The sequence below is a fragment of the Crotalus tigris genome, unplaced genomic scaffold, assembly GCF_016545835.1.
Source record: "Crotalus tigris isolate CLP2741 ecotype Arizona unplaced genomic scaffold, ASM1654583v1 scf7180000024437.13266115, whole genome shotgun sequence".
Lineage (NCBI taxonomy): Eukaryota > Metazoa > Chordata > Lepidosauria > Squamata > Viperidae > Crotalus > Crotalus tigris.
This window is the reverse complement of record NW_024100606.1, coordinates 5,497,236-5,518,429: the sequence shown is the minus strand read 5'-3', so window position 1 is coordinate 5,518,429 and position 21,194 is coordinate 5,497,236. Positions and strand designations below refer to the sequence as shown.

Below are 21,194 nucleotides of genomic sequence, written 5' to 3'. Positions count from 1 at the left end.
CCTGCATCCTGTTCCACCGCGACGCAAACCGGAAGTCTGCTTCAGATTTTACTGGGAGAATAATGCTTTGGAATACATGGGTGCAAACAGGAATGTAGCCCAGGTTAAATTATTAAAGCAGCTGTGTTAATTTAAAAGATTGCATAGCTACAGTGAAAATTTCTTTAAAGCAGTTGTGTGATTCTGGAAGAAACTGCTTCAATTAGTCCTTGACTAGACCCTAATTGGAAATGGAGTTTCCATCAGTGAAGCAATAATTAAGTGAATAGTTAACATCACAGAGCCAGATGACTTAGCAATGGCAATCCCAATTACAGTTGTTAAATAGATCTGATTCTGTCATTAGGTGAGGATCTCCTATGATTGTCAGCTTTCCCATTGACTTTGCTTATGGCTAGGAAGGTTGCAAACCCTTGACACCTTCTACTCCAGTTCAAACCATTCCCAGCTTGGTTTTTCCCAACCCTGAACTTCAGTTCTTCCAAGACAGTGGACGCTTTCAAGGGATCAATGAGCAAAAAGAAGTTGACCTCCTCTTGCCTTTTGCAAACTGCCTCTGCTTCAACTTCCTACACTCTCCTATCTCTCCCCTTCATTTCTGTCCTTTTGGCCACCCTGCACAGCACAAATGAGATGAAAATGCCACTATATTTTGCTGTAATCTACCTGTTGCCACCACTGTCCCCAATATAGTTTCCTTCTTGACTTCCTATGTGGAGCTATCATTGTCTTCTTCCTTGTCCTCAGTATACATCATGTCTAACCTATACCGAGCTTGCTACTGCCTCCTCTTTGGTGTCCACCCCTCCAGGGAGTACTTTTTGTGATCCTAGGAAGAGCAAGCTGAGACTGCTAATGTGGGTTAGGCTCATCAGGAGCCCAACTGCTGGGAAGGTGGATGACAAATCAGAAGTGGGTCCATCACTGATGGTGGGCCCAGTGGAAGGAAGGGGAAGCAGATGCAAAGGAAGAGAAAGATGTGCTGAGGAGTAAAAAGAGGGCAAAATCTAGTGGGGGTGGCTGCCAGGTGGTGGTGATGTAGAGCAGTATCTTCCTATTGGCTAAACTGTACACAAAAAAGGCAGAGATGGGGAGAGGAAATAGGTTACTGGTGGGAGTTGAAGTGGAGACAGTTCATTCAGGGAAGGAGAACATGACTGGGATACTGCAATTATCATAACTAGGTAGGTCACCAAATGCCCAAATTTTGATCATGGGACTGGAAATGCTGAAGTGATCGTAAGTGTGAGGACTTCTAAGTCCTTTTTTCTGCACTATTGTAACTTTGGTCACTGAACAAATGGTTCATAAGCAAGCACTGCAGGTAGTGATTGTTTTATGACAACAATTGGGACTGGATTTCGGGTCATAAGCCACTATCCTCATAAGTCAATGCACCCACATGACCAAACCTGATTTCACTTTTTTTACAGTGCTGAGGAATAAAAAGAAGGGAAGGTCTGGTGGGGCGGCTGCTAGGTGGTGATGTCTTAAATGAATCACCATAGTCATTAATTGAACAAGGTTGTAAGTGCAACCCATTCTTCTGAATGGACTTTTTTTGCCAGAAAAATGTCAAAAACATGACATTTTACAACAACCAAACGTTTGGTTTAACATATTGCACATACCCTGATTTTTGAAGGTCAGTTAGAAAGTGCAGCAGATTTATTTGAAATTAAACTATGAATGCTCCACTGTATCATATATTGTGGTGTATTTTATGAATAATGTACAAATCTTGATTCTTGCTCTGAATATTTTATACTTGGAAACAATATGACTAGGATTGTCTTATAATTGTCCAAATAAATTATTTTCTTATGGTATGATTAATGAAATGCTAAATAAATAAACTAGCATTAATTCCAAACCATTGGAAGCTGCTTTCTAGGAAATAAACTTTGAGTAGTGCAGACTAATATAAAACATGGTTTCAGAATAATGCCAGTGTTAATTTGTATAAATTAAATATTTTTACGTGATTAAGGCACTAAAAAGCGCTAGGGAAAAAAAATGCCTATTAAGAAAATTGGTATATATCCAATTTGTAGCTTTACATAATTGCATGTAGGCATTTAAAGCTACAAAATGATCTCAAATTAATTTATATAGTTGTCAATATTTTTAGGCACCACTTGATTTTAGTAGGCTATATCACTGAAATTATTGCTTCTTTTTAGCTTCTTTTTAATTATTTTTTAAGGGAAAGAAGAAGTTGTTAAGAAAATGGCAATAAAGCTGGGGAAAAACCAATTATATAGTTTAGTAAACTGAAAATTGTTTACATTGTTAGTATATCTTGGGCTTTTGGTTTTCCCTTATGAACATATTTTTTATTTGCAGATCATTAATAATTATAAGTACTTTGGATGGACGGATTGCTGCTTTAGATCCAGAAAACAGTGGTAGAAAACAGTGGGATCTGGACGTGGGATCAGGTTCTCTTGTTTCATCTAGTCTTAGTAAACCAGAGGTAAGATTAGTATGTTTAATCACTGTTTCTTAGAATTTGTAGGGAGGGATTAATTATACTATAATATTTCTTCACTCTGCTAGTTGAACTACCAAGAATGCTGGGACCTTAGATCTCATTCCTAAAGATTCTTGATTGGAAATCTGATAAAGTGTGCAGGAATGCATGAGAGGTGCAAGGGGAGCAAACAATTTCTGTAAGCAATGCCTCCTTTGACCAGGATCAGGCATAGGAGAGATTACCTACAGAAATTGCTTGCTTCCCCCTCTCACAGACCAGAGAGATTGGAATGAAAAAGATTTCAAGAGAGTACACAATCATATTGCTTTCAATATGTGAAAGAGCAACAATTTATTCCCTTACAATCCCTTGCTCGCCAATCTTTCTGTCTTCAAGTGGAGGATGGGGAGAAAAAAGAGGTCAGATACATGACAACATGTATTGAACATAATGGCGATTGTATCACTGAGTGATGTTTTGAATGTCGTAAATTGGCTGTAAAGTTATTTTTTCAGCTTGTTCATAACTTTGAATGATCACTGAAAAGTAGTTGTTAAGCAAGGAATACCTGTAATGCACTTTCACCAAAAAGTCTAATGCTTTTCTCCATCATATTTATTATAAACTACTAAGCAATTGAATTGCTGAAACCTCTCCTGCATTTTCTGCCCTTCAACTAACTTTAAGTAGACTTCAGTTTTCTTCTACAAACCTTGTTGAGTCCACATTTGGAGGTTAGTGGAATCAGGTATATAAGAAAAAAAGTGAAAATTATAAAAACAGTGGATTAATCTGCTTAAGCAAGCTGTAATTGCTGTAAATATCTCTAATCTGCTCTATCTTTCTTGACAGTTTGCAAATGCTTATTAGATAAGTATATGTTTTAACAAATTTTTAAATTCACAAGTATCCATTTTTACTTTTATATGAAATACAAGTATTTCTTATTTTTGTGGAGGTCTGCTGGCAAACTCGGAAATACTCACATTGCCTAGTTTATATTAATATTGATTATGATGAATTTTCTTTTTATTGAAGTTGAACAAGTTAATGAAATCTAGAATTACTTTTTTTAGAACTATAAATTAGCTCTTTAACACTAATTTACATTAACCAGGAGTAACACTATAATTCCTTCAATTCTTAATCTAGATTTTCAAGAATTCATAGTTCACTTTCAAAATATGACCAATTTTTTACAACAAACATTCTCAGAAACCATTTATAGTACCAATTTGGAGTTCTTTCAAAACAGTTTATTGGAATGATTGTGGAAACATAATTTTACTCTATATGAGTGTATGTGTGTGTGTTTAATTGGACATCAAGATGAATGCCATGATAACTAATCTTTGTTAAAAAATATGTGAAAGGATTAAAAATCCTTACAAACAGGATGTGCATAGATATCCTAATCTTTAATGATAATCTTAACTTTAATTAAAATCCTTAAAGATAATCTGTAGTCAGTTTTAGAAATAAACTCTTAACAGAATAAGATTATTTTGTTTTGAACTAAAGCTCTTCAATTTTCTCTCTTCTGCCATTTTGCTTCCTCTGTGGTGCCTTCTTTATTTACTTTAAATACTTTATTTACTTTAAATACTGGTAAGGTGATCTGGCTTTTTTGTGTTAGTTAATTGGCATCAGAATTTCTGTTACTGCACAGTGATAAAATATGGTATCATGTGACTGCATCATTAGCAATGCAATCTTGGATGCCATCATAACCCCAAGGTCACTTGAGTTATTAAGCAGGAAGAGGCGGAGTCCTAGGCAAGTGGGTGAAAAAGTAGTAGTTGCTTGACCATTTCTGACTTTGCACTTTCCCATTGACTATGCTTGTGAAAGGAACATCAGCACACCTGCAATCACGTGATAGAAGCTCTTTCTAATATATGAGAGCCAGGTACTAGGTTTTATAGACCACTCATAAATCTTCTTCATACAATGCTATAATCTTGAACAGCTGCTGGATGAGTGATTGTAATTTCTTTAAAGCAGTTGTGTGATTCTGGAAGAAACTGCTTCAATTAGTCCTTGACTAGACCCTAATTGGAAATAGAGTTTTCATCAGTGAAGCAATAATTAAGTGAATAGTTAACATCACAGAGCCAGATGATTTAGCAATGGCAATCCCAATTACAGTTGTTAAATAGATCTGATTCTGTCATTAGGTGAGGACCTCCTATGATTGTCAGCTTTCCCATTGACTTTGCTTATGGCTAGGAAGATTGCAATCCCTTGACACCTTCTACTCCAGTTCAAACCATTCCCAGCTTGGTTTTTCCCAACCCTGAGCTTCAGTTCTTCCAAGACAGTGGACGCTTTCAAGGGATCAATGAGCAAAAAGAAGTTGAACTCCTCTTGCCTTTTGCAAACTGCCTCTGCTTCAATTTCCTACACTCTCCTATCTCTCCCCTTCATTTCTGTCCTTATGGCCACCCTGCACAGCACAAATGAGATGAAGATGCTACTATATTTTGCTGTAATCTACCTGTTGCCACCACTGTCCCCAACATAGTTTCCTTCTTGACTTCCTATGTGGAGTTGTCATTGTCTTCTTCCTTGTCCTCAGTATACATCATGTCTAATCTATACCGAGCTTGCTACTGCCTCCTCTTTGGCTGCTGCTGCTGGATGAGTGATTGTAATTTAAGGTTTACCTGTAGAGATACTCATTTTATAGCATATTCATTTCTTAAGACATCAGTAATTTCAGTGAGGAAACATGCATATATGATGGAACCTTTGTGGATATTGCTTGCATGTATTAAGAGTGGATAATCAATTTTTCATCTATCTTTTTACACACTTCTGACCCTTTTTTAAAAAAAATTGTTTTACCTAACAATTAAGTTAAATTAATTATTTAAACATTCCTTTCCCAAGTTTGAATTATTTAGATGTTTCATATCTCATTCAGATTGTTGCTTCTGTGCCACCTTAGTAATTTTTCATTAGGTAAATGAAATGGTCCAATACACATATGTTAATCACAAATTGTTATATAATTATCTATCCTTGGAATTCTCCAGCATGACGAGTGGAGAATCCACCAATGGGTTCTGCTTGTCTTCTGCCTGTAGACTAAGTCAGCCAATTTTGCTCCACCTCTCTTCCTGAGATGCCCCTTTCCCAGTCTCGACTTAGTGTCAGCCCGGACAGACAGATTTATCTTGGCTCCAGACTCAAAAGATGTTGGAATATTCATGAGGAGGAAGAGTCATGTGGTAACTCAGTCAGCCAATGTGAAGAAGGTGTTACTGAGTCTGTGCAAAAAAGAGTATTGAGTTAGGAGCTGGATTTCCAGTCTCAGTTTTGTCTCTGGTTTAGTCTCTGGTCTGTCTCTATAAGAAGTCTTCATTAAACTATGTTGCTGTAAAGAAGAATGGTATTGTAAATATTTTTATATAAATATAAAGTTATTTGAATCAGCTAAATGCAGTCAACTGTGAGAGCTTCTGATTTATTTTTCACCAATAGAGAAATTAAAATTCTCTAACAGGTTATGGGCCCAGAGCTTACTAAGGACTGCATTGTAATTTAAAGCTGGAAGAAATTGCCTGTGTTTAGAAAGTATAAGAACAAGGCAGAATTAGCAGAATGGCTGCAATGGAATTAAGGAAAGCTCTGTGCCTCGTTTGAGCCAGAAGAATTACATTATATGGGCTGCAAAAATGGAATGTTTGCTGAAAGCTAAAGAGCTGTGGTATATCATAGAAAATCCACCACAAGTGTTTGCAGCAGTTGATCAGAAAAGTCATGATCGAGCAATGGCTTATCTCATCTTGAATTTAGATGATGAACAATTTCTAAATGTTGCAAATTTAAAGACTGCAAAGGAGATTTGGTTGAAGTTGAGAGCTGTGCACGTGAATGTTTCTGCATGCAATATAGTGCAATTGTCAAGAAAACTTTACAGGATCTGTTTGCAACCAGATGAATCTGTGGAACAGCATTTAAATAAAATGCAAAGTTTATTTTTGGACTTAGAACAACGTGGGATTAAATTCCCTGAGTCCCAGAAGGTTTTATTGGTGTTGAACAGTTTAGATAAAACCTGGGACACAGTTTCTACCATATTTGAATTCAAAGAAGAGCAAGACTTAAAGTTTGAGGCTTTAAAGGCATGTTTGCTTAATGAAGAGGAAAAACGCCATTTTAGAAGCAGCCACGAGGAGGAGAAATTCCTGAGGAGGGGGTCCAGACTGCAAGTCTCCAGAGAAGAAGAAACAAGCAGATCGGACCCGGACCAAATTGCAAAAAGGAGAGATTTTGCAAGCAGAGAGCTGCTCAGCGGGAAAAGACTTGCTACATTTGTGGAGCAAACAACCATCTGCAAAGGAACTGTTTGCAGAGGAACAATTTGCAGAAAAAGACATTTGTGCAAGGAAAAAGGACTGCTTTGCAAAAAGAACATTTTGGTTTTGCAAAAGTTTGCTATAGCAACAACAGAGACAAGTGGCTAATAAATAGTGGGGCAAGTCAAACAATTGTTAATGACTCTGAATTATTTTGCAGGTTTGTTCCAGTAGCACAAGAAGCTGTGGCTTTGGCAAATGGCCAGAAAGCAAAAGTCATTGGAAGAGGCGATGTAAAAATTCCATATTTGGAATCAAAGTTTACCAATGTGCCTTGTGTACCTGAGATGGAACATAATTTGTTAAGTGTCTAATTTAGACAAACGAGGTTTTGAGATCATTTTTGTAAATGGGAAGTGTCTCATCAAAAGGAATGGGAATATTTGTGCAGAAGGCATAAACGAAGATAATCTATATGTATTGCAGGGACAAAATATATGTTCCCATATATTTAAGAATGTTGCAGAGCATGATTCATGTGTTCATCTTCTGCATAGAAGACTTGGCCATGCAAGCTTTAAAGTTTTGCAGCAAATGCAAGATTTTGCAGAACAGCTAAATTTGAAGGGATGCAAAACATATTTGGACTGCAGTATGCAAAGCATCAAAGTCAAAGGCATTCCCAGTTAGTAAATGTAGCACAAGACAAACAAAAAGAGTTCTAGAGCTGGTCCATGCAGATCTGGTGGGACCTATGCAAGCCAGTTTGGGAGGAGCAAAATATGCACTGGTAATTGTTGATGATTATAGATTATAGATTCATTTTGCTACTTGCTTAGAGCAAAGACAGAGGTGCTACAACAATTCAAACAGTGGGTAAGTTTTGTAGAAAGAAGTTACAGACAACAAGTGTGTCAGTTGCAAACTGACAGAGGTACTGAATTTATGTCAACTAAATTTCAACAATGGTTGGGGATAAGACACAGATGTACAAATCCTTACACAGCAGCAGAGAATGGTGTAGCTGAAAGAAGGAATGGTGTTTTGCAAACAAGGAAAGATTCATTATTAGAGGATTCTGGTATGAGCAGGTCATATTGGGGAGAAGCCATATTGACTGCCAATTATATAGTTAACAGGCTGTGGAGTTCCTCCATTAATAATACTCCATATGCCATTCTATATGGGAGAAAGCCATCACTGGCACATTGAGAATTTTTGGAAGTACTGCATGGGTACATATTCCAAAAGCAATCAGAAGAAAGGGACAGCAAAAGACAAGAAAGCTCAGGTTTGTGGGCTATGAGCCAGGGTCAAAAGGATATCGCTTTAGCGATGGAAGTAAAAGAATTGTAATTTCAAGGTCTGCTAATTTTGCAGAACAAAATTGGGACAGAATTAATGCAAATTCTGGGTATGTCTCACTTAATGGCGGTGATCTGTTTAGTGACAATAACTCATCTAATGATAAAAAAATGATTATTGAACATTTCAGTGTTCAGGGAGGAGAGGCTGAACAAGACATGAAACCAGAAAGACTTGAGACACAGGAGCAGTTAATACCATGTAGGTCAGAGCGATGTAATAAAGGAATTCTGCCTGACAGGTATTCTGCCAGCAAGGTAAAGGTTTGCAATGTGTGATATGAGCCAAGAAGTTATAAAGAAATGTTGGCATTACCAAAAGCTGAACAAGAAAGATGGAAGGAGGCCATGGATAAAGAGATGAAATCCATGGGAGACCATGAAGTATTTAAATCAGTGACTTTGCCACAGGGAACCAAAGCTGTGGGTTGTAAGTGGGTATATAAGAAAAAGGTATTTCCAAATAATGATATACAGTATAAGGCCAGGTTAGTGGCACAAGGTTTTTCATAATTAAAGAATGTGCACTACAATGAAGTAATTGTGCCAACTGTGAAAAGTGAGAGTATAAGATTAGCACTGGCGTTGGCAGCGGCATATAAGCATAAAATCTGGCACTTTGATATCACAACTGCATTCCTCAATGCTGAGTTAGAGGAAGAAATTTATATAATCCAAGCACCAGGATATGAAATTGAAAAACCTAACATGGTATATAAATTAAACAAGGCTATTTATGGGCTGAAGCAGTCAGCCAGAAACTGGAATTTCTCCAGCATGTAGAGGAATGTAGACTCCAAGCACGGGTTGATTTAGTCTTCTAGCCCAATCAGACCAAACTATCAAAGTTGCCATGCCTCTGCAAGGTCTGACCATGCCCCAGTTTTCGTTTGGTCTCAGCCCTGAAGAGACATGAGAATTTGGCTCCTAATTTAGATTCAGAAAGGTAATTATTGCCATTCGTGGTTTCTCTATCCTTTTTTTCCTTCTTTGGGGGGGGGGGATTGGTTCAGCTCTGAGCTCAGTGCTGCACCATTTCTTCTCTCTTAATCAATTCCCTTCTCCATGAGTTTTTCAGAGGCAGACAGCTGATGGTAGATTGCTGCCTCCTCATTACAATCCACCTCCCCCACCCCCTCCCAGGATCTTAGCTGTGAATGCGAAGCTTTAAACTACTAATTTTCAGCTGAAAACTGAAATCACCTTCTTAGGTTTATTACCAATTCAAACAACCTGCGGGCGCCATTTTGAGCCTCTAGAAGGCTCGATCCTCACACTACTCAAGTACTTCTTTGTTACTGTTGTTAGCTGTAAATTACCCCCCCCCCCAAAAAAAAAAAACCAGCAGGTGAACTGTTTGACTAAAAGAGCTTATTACCAGATTACTTGCAGGAGAGGATCTTTTCTCTCAGCTTGTTTTATCTCATTAGATCGTCTCGACCGCCATTTTGGGCTCTGCCCGATCGCACACATTAAATTGACTGCTTTGTCCTAATTACAGACTTTTCAGTCACAAAGTAACTTATTTGGTGATTCTCCCTAAGTGGGGGGGGGAATAGGAGTTCTAATTACATTCCTTTAGATCTTCATTACCTCGTGCTTCAGCTGCTTAATAGGCACCATCTCAGGTTACCTAGTGGACATAGGGAAAATACCTTGAGTCTCTCACTCCATTTTATCTGGTAATATTCCAGACTGTGTGACTTACCAGTACCTTTTAAATATCCAGTGCCAACAGATTGGATGGCTGCTTGCCTTGCCTGTTTTCCGCTATCTGCATAGTGGTCGGCACTTACTGTCCTAGCCGTCACTAAGTGAGACACGAGGGTCAAAAAATAATAAAATAAAATAAATTAAAAAAATAAATAAAAATCAACTAAAATAAAACAGAATTAAAATAAACAAGATATATATCTATATTCATATATAGACTTATCTTTAATTGATATTTGATACCTTTTCGGCCAAATTGTCTCTATTACATTGGGCCTGAAAAATTGAACGGGGAGGACAGCCCCTGAGCGTAGTGCGGCATATACCGCGTAGTGACTCCGTGCTTAACGATGGGCCGGACCTCACAGACCCTCGTGCAGGCCTGTACCACCCAGGTGGGCCGTGGCCTTCCTTTCTCCTGCAGACCAAGGGCCGATCCAGGGATCTCCTGGTGAAAACCTGCCCTTTCTTCTCCTGCAGAACAGGACTGATCCAGGGATCTCCTGGTGAAAACCTGTCTTTTCTTCTACTGCAGTACAGGCCAGATCCAGGGATCTCCTGGTGAACACCTGTTGTTTATTTCCTATTTATTTCAATATGGCGGATAACACCGTTTCACAGGCTTTCACCTCCAGTGGAAATATAAAACGCAAGCCATCCAGTCTGGATACACCTGCAAAAGCCAAGGCCAAGGTCAAACGGACCTCTAAGGCCGATGACAAGCAAGCAGATAGCAGACATAGGGTGCTGGAGCGACAATTCTCCAAAGCCCAGCGGCAGACAGGAGAGACGCAGCTTATCCCCTCACCTCCTCTTGCATCCACATCAGGGGAGCATCGACCTTCCCCTTTTACACAGGCTTGGTCTCCCGAGCAGACCCTGGACCAGGGTTCCTTGCTGGGATATGAATGGGACCATCTGTCCCTCTTTGACCGAGAATTGAGATTAGAGGTCCAAGACTCAATTCCAGCTGCTGAGCCAGGACCTTCCTCAGTGTCTTGTGGGTCTCAGGGGGAGGTTATTACAGTCGTCCCTCCCCCAATCCCTTCAGCATCTTTCACGCCGATGGCAGCAGGTCTTCGGGGCCCCGAACATCCTTCATTTACTGTCCAGCTCCAAGCCATGATCTCACGGGCGGTGGGTCAGGCAATGGCAGCTTCAGGGAGGGCCATTCCGGTCCAAGGACCATCAACCCCCCCTACGCCCACAGAAACTAGGCATCCCAGGGAGTATGTGATCTCAGATCACGGTTCTCCACCTCAATCTGAAGGGAGCGAGATACTGGATTTTTCTGCTCAGATTCCGGAAGAAGGAATGTGGTCAGACGGGGAAGACATTCAGGCAGAGGCCACTCCTATGGTAGGGGTGTTTAATCCAAATTCCTTCTATCCTCTTTTACAAAAGGCCTATGTCACCGGAAAAATTGAACCCGTGAAACCACAGACGACCGATCAGGACTTTGGACAGAGTTCTGAACCACTGTTTCTAGAACCGGTCAAGAAGAACCTACAGATACCTTGTCCCCCTATGTTTCTCAAATCCGTTCAGGATCAGTGGGGATCTCCTGGAAGTTTCTCTGCTCTTGGGGGATTAGATCGTAAGCTCTTAGATACGGTCCCTTCCCTCAATGATGTCTTCAAAGTTCCAAGTGTAGACGAGGCTCTCGCCCCCATACTGTCAGACACCAAAATCCCAGGAGATATGTCGGAGGCCTTTAAGGCTGAGGACAAGAAGTCTGAGATTTCCCTCAAAAGGACCCATCAGGCATCGGCTTGGGCTATAAGAGCCTCAACATCTAACTCCTTTTTCGCTAGAATTGCATTAATCTGGCTCAGGGAATTACAGGCCAGATTATCCCCAGACGAGGTAAGGGTTCACCAGGATGTCACTAAACTAAGGGCTGCACTGGAATACATGGCGGATGTGTCTCTGCAGTCGGCCAAATATTCGGCTCGGGCCATAGCTTCCAACGTGGCCGCACGCCGGTTGTTCTGGCTAAAAAATTGGAAGGCCGATACCAGGCACAAATGGAGAGTAACTGCGGCACCATATCAAAAGGGTCGCCTTTTTGGAGAGGCTCTCACTCCTTACCTGACTGAAAACAAGAAAAGTTGAAAGTACTAGCTCATGTTGTCAAAAAAACGGGCAGACGTTTTTCTCCATACAACCGGGGTCCGTTGTTCAAGTCTGGCTCAGACCGAACTACATGGAGCGGGTATCGACCCTTTCAAGCAGGGCCGGACCGCTCATCGGACCGGGCCAGCTACAGAGACAAGCCAAAGCCACAATTCCAGGCTAAGCGGCCCTTTCGCGGCTGAGGAGCTCGTCCTTTCCGAAAGTCAAAGTGACTTGAGGCGGATTCCTCCCATTGGCGGAAGACTGGCACTATATTTCCACAAATGGGAAAGTACCACCACGGACAATTGGGTTCTAACCAATATCAGAGACGGACTGTCTCTGGAGTTCCTCACACTCCCGCCTCGGCGCTTCATCTCCTGCCCCCTATCCAGAAATCCCGTGAAACAAGGTCTCATGGAGGAGGCCATTTGTCATCTGTTAAGCATAGAGGCAATAGAGCGGGTACCCCCGGATCAATGGGGACTGGGTTTCTGCTCCATCCTGTTCGTGGTACCAAAACCCTCAGGAGGATGGAGGGCGATCCTAGGCCTCAAGGCTCTAAATCGGTACCTAATTTACCAAAAATTCAAGATGCAAACTCTTCATTCTATTCTGGGCAGTATTCGGCCGGGGGATTTTCTTACATCCATAGATCTGACAGAAGCTTACCTGCACGTTCCCATACATCCAAATCACAGGCGTTTCCTCAGATTCAGGTATTCCAACCATCACTATCAGTACAGGGCCCTACCATTCGGCCTATCATCAGCTCCAAGGGTTTTCACCAAAATCCTGGTGGTTCTCGCCGCACAGCTCAGGTTGGTACCAGTCTGTGTTCAGTGCTACTTGGACGATATCCTAATCCAGTCGTCCTCGGCACTGAACGCCCGTTCAGATGTGGCAATGACGATCAAGACACTCCAGGATCATGGATTTATGATCAACTTCCCAAAGAGCCATCTGATCCCAACAAACCGTTTGCTCCACCTAGGTGCAATAATAGACACCAGCCAGTGCCGAGTTTTCCTGTCTCAGGAGCATCAGCTCAGCATGTGTACGATGGTCACCAGGGTGCGCAAGGAGAAACGTGTAACCCTGCTCCTACTGTCACAGCTGTCACGCCAGTCTGTTTGGATGGGGGGCACATCTGCAATCCCAATTCGCCCAGGGACGGTGGTCTCAACGGGATCTCAAGAAAAATATCAATTGGTTAGAGCTCAGAGCCATACACCTAGCACTTTGCCATTTCCACAAGAAGTTGGGCCGCCACATGCTGGTTCTGACAGACAACGTGGCGGCAAAGGCCCATGTCAACAGGCAGGGCGGCACTCGATCGTGGATTCTAATGTCCGAGGCCCAGTGTCTGGGGTCATGGGCAGAACAGAATCTGTTGTCCCTAAAGGCGGAACACATTTCAGGGGTAGAAAACGACCAGGTAGATTTTCTGAGTCGATCTACGATAGATCATTCAGAGTGGCGTCTACATCCCCATCTCTTTCGGGAGATAACTCACCGTTTCAGTCGGCCCAAAGTCGACCTGTTTGCATCCCCGAAGAACACCCAGCTTCCCCGGTTTCTATCTCGGTACCCATCTCAGGGTTCGGAAGGAGCAGATGCCCTCCGCAGCCCTTGGCCGGCGGGCCTTCTATATGCATTTCCACCCCTTCCCTTGATCCCGGCCGTCATCAGGAAGCTGTTACAGGAACAGGCGTAGCTAATCCTTGTGGCCCCGTATTGGCCGAGGCGTCCATGGTTCGCGGATCTCGTGAACCTCGCCGTAGCCCCCCCTTGGCAAATCCCTCCAGAGAGGATAATTCTAACACGGGGCCATATGCCATCTGGACCCACAGTGGCTACAATTAGCCGTCTGGCATCTGAGCGCCAGTTCCTGATGTGCGGCTCTTACTCTTCAAGGGTGATAGCTATGATCCAAGCTTCCAGACGGCCGGTGACGAACCGAATCTATGATGCCACTTGGAAGAACTTCTGTGACTGGTATACCTGTAACGGTTTGTCTATCTCTTCTGTCACTATTCCAGTGATTCTTGAATACCTCATGGATGGAGTGGATAAAGGCTTAGCGCCCAACATCTTGCGTAGACAGATGGCCGCTCTTTCCACAGTGTTCACCTGTGCCAACGCCACTCCATTGTCCCATCATCCCAGGGTCCGATCCTTTATGAAAGGAGTCTCCAACACCAGACCTCCGGTAGTACATAGGTATCCATCTTGGGAACTACCTCGTGTTCTGCAGACACTCACTAGGTCTCCCTTTGAACCTATAAGGTCTTGTCCTCTTCACATTTTGTCCCACAAGGTGGCTTTCCTAGTAGCCATCACGTCGGCGAGACGCGTGTCAGAACTGGCTGCTCTTTCAGTTAGGGAAGACCTGTGTACCTTCTATCAGGACAGAGTGGTGCTGAGGTTAGATCCCTCATTCATTCCCAAGGTGAATACCCTGTTTCACCCGGCTCAGGACATTGTACTACCAAACTTTTGTCCCAATCCTTCTCACACACTAGAAAAGCAGTGGCATTACCTAGATGTACGTAGGGCATTACGTCATTACATTAAGAGGACAGCTTCCTTTCGCAAATCGGAGGCATTGTTTGTCTCTTTCCACTCAACTTCCAAGGGACAGAAGGTTTCCTCCTCTACTATAGCCAGGTGGATCAAGGCCTGTATCGCTCAATCTTACCAGGCTTCCTCTTTACCTGTCCCAAGCCACCTGACAGCACACTCTACTCGTAGTGCTTCCACATCAGCGGCGTGGCAGACTCAGGCGTCCATAGAGGACATCTGTAAGGCGGCTACGTGGTCGTCCCCTTCACCATTCATTTACTAGTACAAACTCGACAAGTTTGCTTCCGCGGAGGCCGCTTTTGGCCGTCGGGTTTTACAACAAGTGGTCCATTTCAGCATCGACACTTAACCAACCTGCTTCCCACCCGTGGGATCATAGGGGCTTTGGTATGTCCCATCCTTGGAGTCCACATTCCTCTACATGCTGGAGAAGGGGCGTTGTCTTACCTGAACACCTTTTCTCAGCATGAGGAATGTAGACTCCACCCCCTCCCTGATCATTACTAGCAGCTAGGTTAGTGTCAGCAGTTCGGAGCCATCACGTCACACAATCATTCGCTTTGCCCTTTCAAAACTGGGGCATGGTCAGACCCTGCAGAGGCGTGGCAACTTTGATTGTTTGGTCTGATTGGGCTAGAAGACTAAATCAACCCGTGCTTGGAGTCTACATTCCTCATGCTGAGAAAAGGCGTTCAGGTAAGACAACACCCCATCTGTTTAGATACTGCTTTAAAGGATCTTGGATTTAAAAGTTGCAAAGCTGATAATTGTATATATACTGGACAGTTACAAGGAGGGAATTGTCTACTGTTATCATTTGTGGATGATCTTTGCTTCATCGCAAAGGATGCATCACAAGTCAAAGAATTTGCTGATAAATTATGAAAGAAATTTGAATTAAAGAATTTGGGAGAAATAAAAAATTATCTTGGTGTAGAGATACAGAAAAATGAAAAGGGTTATATTCTCAGTCAAAGGAGAAATATAATATGAAGGATTGCAATACTGCTCCCACACCCATGAGTGCGGATTTTTATAATAGTTTAAGTGCGGACAAAGGGGAAACCTGTGATCAAGAGATATATCACTCAGCAATAGGGAGTTTGTTATATCTATCACAGTGATCCAGATCAGACCTAGCTTGCGCAGTAAGCATTTTGAGTCGTTTTACTGTTGCACCTACAAAGTTATATTGGATGGGTGTAAAAAGGGTTCTCAGATATTTAAAGGGAACTATAAATTTGGGTCTTCAAATACAGATTACTGAGGAATTGAAATTAAAGTGTTATGTCGATAGTGACTATGCAAATGACATAAACACAAGGAAATCAAATTCTGGGATTATAATATTGTTTGGAGGGACTCTGATTGGATGGAAGTCCAGAAAACAAACAACTGTTGCTATTTCAACAGCGGAAGCAGAGTTTATTGCTTTATCTGAATTGTGTTCTGAAGTTACATGGTATGTACAGTTGTTGCAAGATTTAAATATTAATGTAAAAGAATCTGTAAAGGTATTTGAAGACAAGGCTGCCTGTATAAAAATGGCAACTGGTGATAGGGTAAAGAACAGAAGTAAACATGTAGACATTAAGTATTGTAATGTCAGGGAAGCTGTAAAAGAAAGATTGATTAGTTTACATCATTGTTCTTCTGAGGATAATTTGGCAGACATGACTAAACCATTGGGTAATGTTCACTATGGAGAATGTGTTAAGTCAATAGGTCTGATGTCTCTTCCTGTCATGAAGGGAGGAGTGTTGGAATATTCATGAGGAGGAAGAGTCATGTGGTAACTCAGTCAGCCAATGTGAAGAAGGTGCTACTGAGTCTGTGCAAAAAAGAGTATTGAGTTAGGAGCTGGATTTCCAGTCTCAGTTTTGTCTCTGGTTTAGTCTCTGGTCTGTCTCTATAAGAAGTCTTCATTAAACTATGTTGCTGTAAAGAAGAATGGTATTGTAAATATTTTTATATAAATATAAAGTTATTTGAATCAGCTAAATGCAGTCAACTGTGAGAGCTTTTGATTTATTTTTCACCAATAGAGAAATTAAAATTCTCTAACAAAAGACTTTAAATTAGGTCATATTCTTCTATTATTGCTTTCACTTGGTGGGGGGCAGGGAGCGAAGGACGAACGGAGATTTGTTTTACTGTTTTTTCATTTTGTGGCTGAATTGCAGCACAGCCATGAGGCTTGCCCTTAGGCCAACTGATCCCGAAGGGAGAACAAAGAGCCGGATGCCATTTTGGCTCCGCGTGGGCTTCAGGACCAAGGGAGGATTCCCCCCCACCCCCCAACTACAGGGATTGCTTCAGTTCCCCTCTTCTGGGACAGCCAAAATTTTAAAATTCAAGTAGCCACAGGGATAGGGATTCCACAAGGATTCCCCAGAGCCCAGCTGATCTGCGGAAGCCCAGCTGGCCCGCGGACAACTAACAGGTCTCCGAAGCCTTACTGAAGCTCAGCTGATTTGCAGAGGGCATCAGATCTCCCGTGGTTTCTATTCATTAGTCCAGCTGATCCGCGATGAGCGTCAGGGCTCCCACAGCTTCCCTCGGTAACCCGCGGCCTCACTGAAGCTCAGACAATCAGCGGGGAGCTTTAAATCTCCGCACGCATTTTCCCTGGAGTTCAGCCAGCAGGCAGAGTGCAAAGGAGGCTTCTAACAAACTTGGGGAACTCAACTGAGCTTCGGAGAACTATCAAGGGAGCAGAATCTTTTCTCGCTATCCTTAGTCTCTATCCAAAATATTAAAACACACACACACACAAGACTGTTACAGTCCAGATTGTCCTTGGACTAGAATTTCACCAGGCCTTCTAATAGAGACCTCTCTCTTAGGCTTGCACTGAGAGATCTCCCTTTGACAAATGGCAGACACAAATGCTATCCAGATAGCGCAGGAAACCTCCATTATTCTCCCCGGTTGTAAGAGGCAAAAATCATCCAAGCAGGAGGCAGCTGGCAGGATCAAAGCTAAGGCAATATCTGGTAAAAGACCTTCTAAGATAGGGAGGCCAAACGTCGACACTAGGCTCTGGAAAAACAGTTTTCTAGAGCTGAGAAGAGGCAATGCTCAGTGGAGGACAGGCTAGAACCACCTAGTTATAAGGAGGAGGAAATATTTGGCCCAAGAAAGCCTAGTCAGGAACCTCTGGAAACAGAGGTTGACGCTGAACAGGGAAGCGGATCTCCCTTAAGTGAGAGGCCTGGAGGTCTGGGGACGGAAACAGGCCCCTGTACTTCAGACAATCATGGAGCATTGTCATCGGAATACTTATAATCACTGATATCTCCGGCCGTCGCCCAGGCCATGGCCTCTTCAAGACATCATTGCTCCAGAACAGGGTCTGTGGCTTCAAATGGTGGCTCCTGCCTTTCCCAAGAGGAAGCCTCTGTGTACCAGGACTCAATTTCCCCCTCTCAGTCCTCCAGAGGCAGGGGGTCTCCTACGGAGGACCATGAGCTGACGGATCAGGGGCTGTCAGAAGAAGAAGATATATCCCCAGATCCTCCACCATTCGTGGGCCTCTTTAATCCGTCTCTATTCAAACCCCTGCTCCACAAGGCCAGCAGTACTGCAAGACCTTTGCTTCCTCAGAAGGGACCCTCAACTAGTCAGGTCACAAACAACAAGGTGTTTTCATAGCCCACTTACACACAGCAATTTATCCCCTGCCCCCCTCTCTTTGATACAGTTCAGAGTAACATGGGGCACCGAGGTCTTTCCTCCCAATGGGGGGCGGGGACAGAGAAGAAAATGTTCAACATAGATCCGGCCCTATCGGAGGTAATAGAGGTTCCAACAGTAGATGAACCCCTAGCTGCTCTCTTGTCTCCATCCATGGTAACCGGGATGTGGCGGAGGCCCTAAAATCAGAAGATAAGAAGATGGATCTCACCTTCCGCAGGGCACACCAGGCCTCGGCGTGGGCAATCAAGGCAGCCATCTCTACCTCCTTTTTCACTAGGACTTTGCTACTCTGGGTGCGTCAACTCCAGGCAAGTACCTCTCCAAAGGAGGAGAGAACCCACCAAAACTTAAGAAGGTTAGTGGCGGCAGCGGAGTTCATGTCAGATTCATCCTTACATGCAGCAAACTATTCTGCAATGGCAATAGCGTACAACACCGGAGCACGCAGATTGCTGTGGCTCAAACAGTGGAGAGCCGACATTAAAGCAAAGTGGCAGTTGGCGCCAGCACCCTACAAGGGCGGCTGGCTTTTCGATGAGGCCCTTGATCCTTATCTGATAGAGAACAAGGACAAACGCAAGGTACTGGCCCACCTGTCAAGGAGAATGGAGAGGAGAGTGTCCTCCTACCCCCGCAGACCATCCTTTCGATCTGACACAGGCACAGAGCAAAGTTCCTTTCCCCGCCCCTATCAGCCTAGGTCAGACCGACAGAGTGATAGAACCAGCAACAGAGACAGGTTCAGACAACAGTTCCAATCAAAGCGGCCCTTTCGAGGAGCGGGAGGTCGCTCCTACCGAAGATCCAAGTGACAGCGGGGAGGACTCCCCCATTGGTGGCAGGCTAGCTCTTTTTACTCACAAATGGCAAGCCACCACCACAGACCTTTGGGTTCTAAATACTATTAGATTCGGCCTCCCACTGGAATTCATATCAACACCCCCGAACGCTTCATTCCTTGTCCATCTTCAAGGAATCCGACCAAAAGGAACCTTATCAAAGAGGCCATTCAACACCTACTGGACATCCAGGCCATAGAACCGGTAGAGCAGTGGTTCTCAACCTGTGGGTCGGGACCCCATTTGGGGTCGAACGACCATTTCACGGGGGTCGCCAAACAAGGCTGTCCGACATTTTTTTTCCCTTTTCCCTTGCTGTCCTACTCCCTCTTATTGGTGGCCACACCCACTTGGGGGTCACCACAACATGGGGAACTGTATTATGGGGTCACGGCATTAGAAAGGTTGAGAACCACCGCGGTAGAGAGAGACCAGCGGGGACAGGGATTCTATTCCATCTTGTTCATAGTCCCAAAGAGTTTGGGGGGTGGAAAGCAATTTTAGATTTAAAAACCCTCAACAACCACTTGGCATACAGAAAGTTCAAAATGCAAACCCTCCAGTCAATATTAGCAAGCATCAGAAGGGAGACCTCCTGATGTCCATAGATCTGACGGAGGCCTACGTTCACATTCCCATACTTCCGGAACATTGGAGGTTTCTCAGGTTCTGTCACACAGGGCAGCATTTTCAATACATTTTCATTTTCTTCAGCTCCCAGAGTATTCACAAAGGTACTGGTGACACTCGTGGCACATCTGTGAACAATTCCTGTGCGCATTCAATGTTATCTGGACGACATTCTCATCCAATCCTCGTCAGATCTAGCATTGACTCTAACAACCTTTCAGGAACATGGATTCTCAGTAAATTTTCAAAAGAGTCAGACGGTCCCATCGACCCACCTTCTTCATCTGGGAGCTGTGATAAACACACTACAGTGCAAGGTCTACCTCTCTCGAGAGCGCCAAGATAGCATTCGAACCATGGTCAGATTGATTCGAAAGAAGCAAACCACAAAATTAGCCACACTTTCCCAATTACTAGGAAAGATGATTTCATGCCTTGCAATCGTGCCCTGGGCACGGCTACACTCCAGAGATCTGCAATAGTTCCTATTCCTGTTCCAAAAGAGAATAGTCTCATCCAACCGAAGAGTAAGGGTCCCACCAGGGGTCCTGAAGTCGCTCCAGTGGTGGGCTTCTCCAGCGGTGGAAAAGGGAGACATGTTCAAGGAAACCGACCGAGTCACTCTGACCACGGACGCCAGTCTGTTCGGTTGGGGAGCACACCTACAATTGCAGCTGGCACAGGACCAATGATCAAAGGAGGATCTAAAGCACAACTTAAACTGGTTAGAGCTCAGAGCCATACACCCGGCCCTTCACCACTTTCACAACGCAGTAGTGATCAGTATGTCCTGGTTCTCACGGACAACGTGGCAGCCAAAGCCCATGTCAGCCGACGGCACGTGATCCAGATCCCTCATGACCAAGGCACAGGCGCTGGGAACCTGGGCCGAAAGCAACCTAGTCTCCCTCAAGGCTGAGCACATATCAGGAGAAGCAAATCATCAGGCGGACTTCCTAAGCAGGGCGATGGTAGAACCACTCAGAGTGGAGCCTGCACCCTGCTCTCTTCAGGGAAGCATCAGAGAGATTCAGCCACCCAATGCTGGACCTATTTGCCATCCCCAAAAATGTTCAGCTCCCAAGGTTCTTCTCCCGCTTTCTGTCACCGGGGGCAGAAAGAGCAAATGCGCTTCGAGGTCATTGGCCGGAAGGACTGCTATACGCCTTCCCACCGCTTCCTCTGATACAAGCAACCATCAGAAAGATATTGCAGGAACAAGCAGAGGTAATTCTCGTTGCACCACACTGGCCAAGACGGCTGTGATTTGCCGACCTCTTAAGCCTTTCTACATCCCCACCGTGGAGGATTCCACACGATCAAATCTCCCTCAACCAGGGGGCTCTACTTCATCCAGAGCCACAATGGCTCCAATTAGCCACCTGGCACTTGAACGGAGCCTCCTAGAAGGGGAGACCTTTTCACAAAGAGTCATCAAGACAATCCAGGCCTCTAGAAGGCCTACAAC

At 43.6% G+C, this 21,194-nt stretch overlaps 1 protein-coding gene across 4 annotated transcripts in view; it reads left to right on the top strand.

The window, feature by feature from the left end:
- Window positions 1-21,194, top strand: part of EIF2AK3 (eukaryotic translation initiation factor 2 alpha kinase 3) — a 69,838-nt gene that overhangs the window by 10,723 nt on the left and 37,921 nt on the right. For 3 of the 4 annotated variants that reach the window (XM_039331643.1, XM_039331642.1, XM_039331644.1), the window contains exon 2: window positions 2,347-2,476. The exons of the other annotated variant lie outside the window; for it this stretch is intronic. In XM_039331643.1, coding sequence (XP_039187577.1) covers window positions 2,347-2,476 — 130 coding nt within the window. The remainder of the gene's footprint in view (window positions 1-2,346; window positions 2,477-21,194) is intronic. 4 annotated transcript variants of the gene reach the window in all.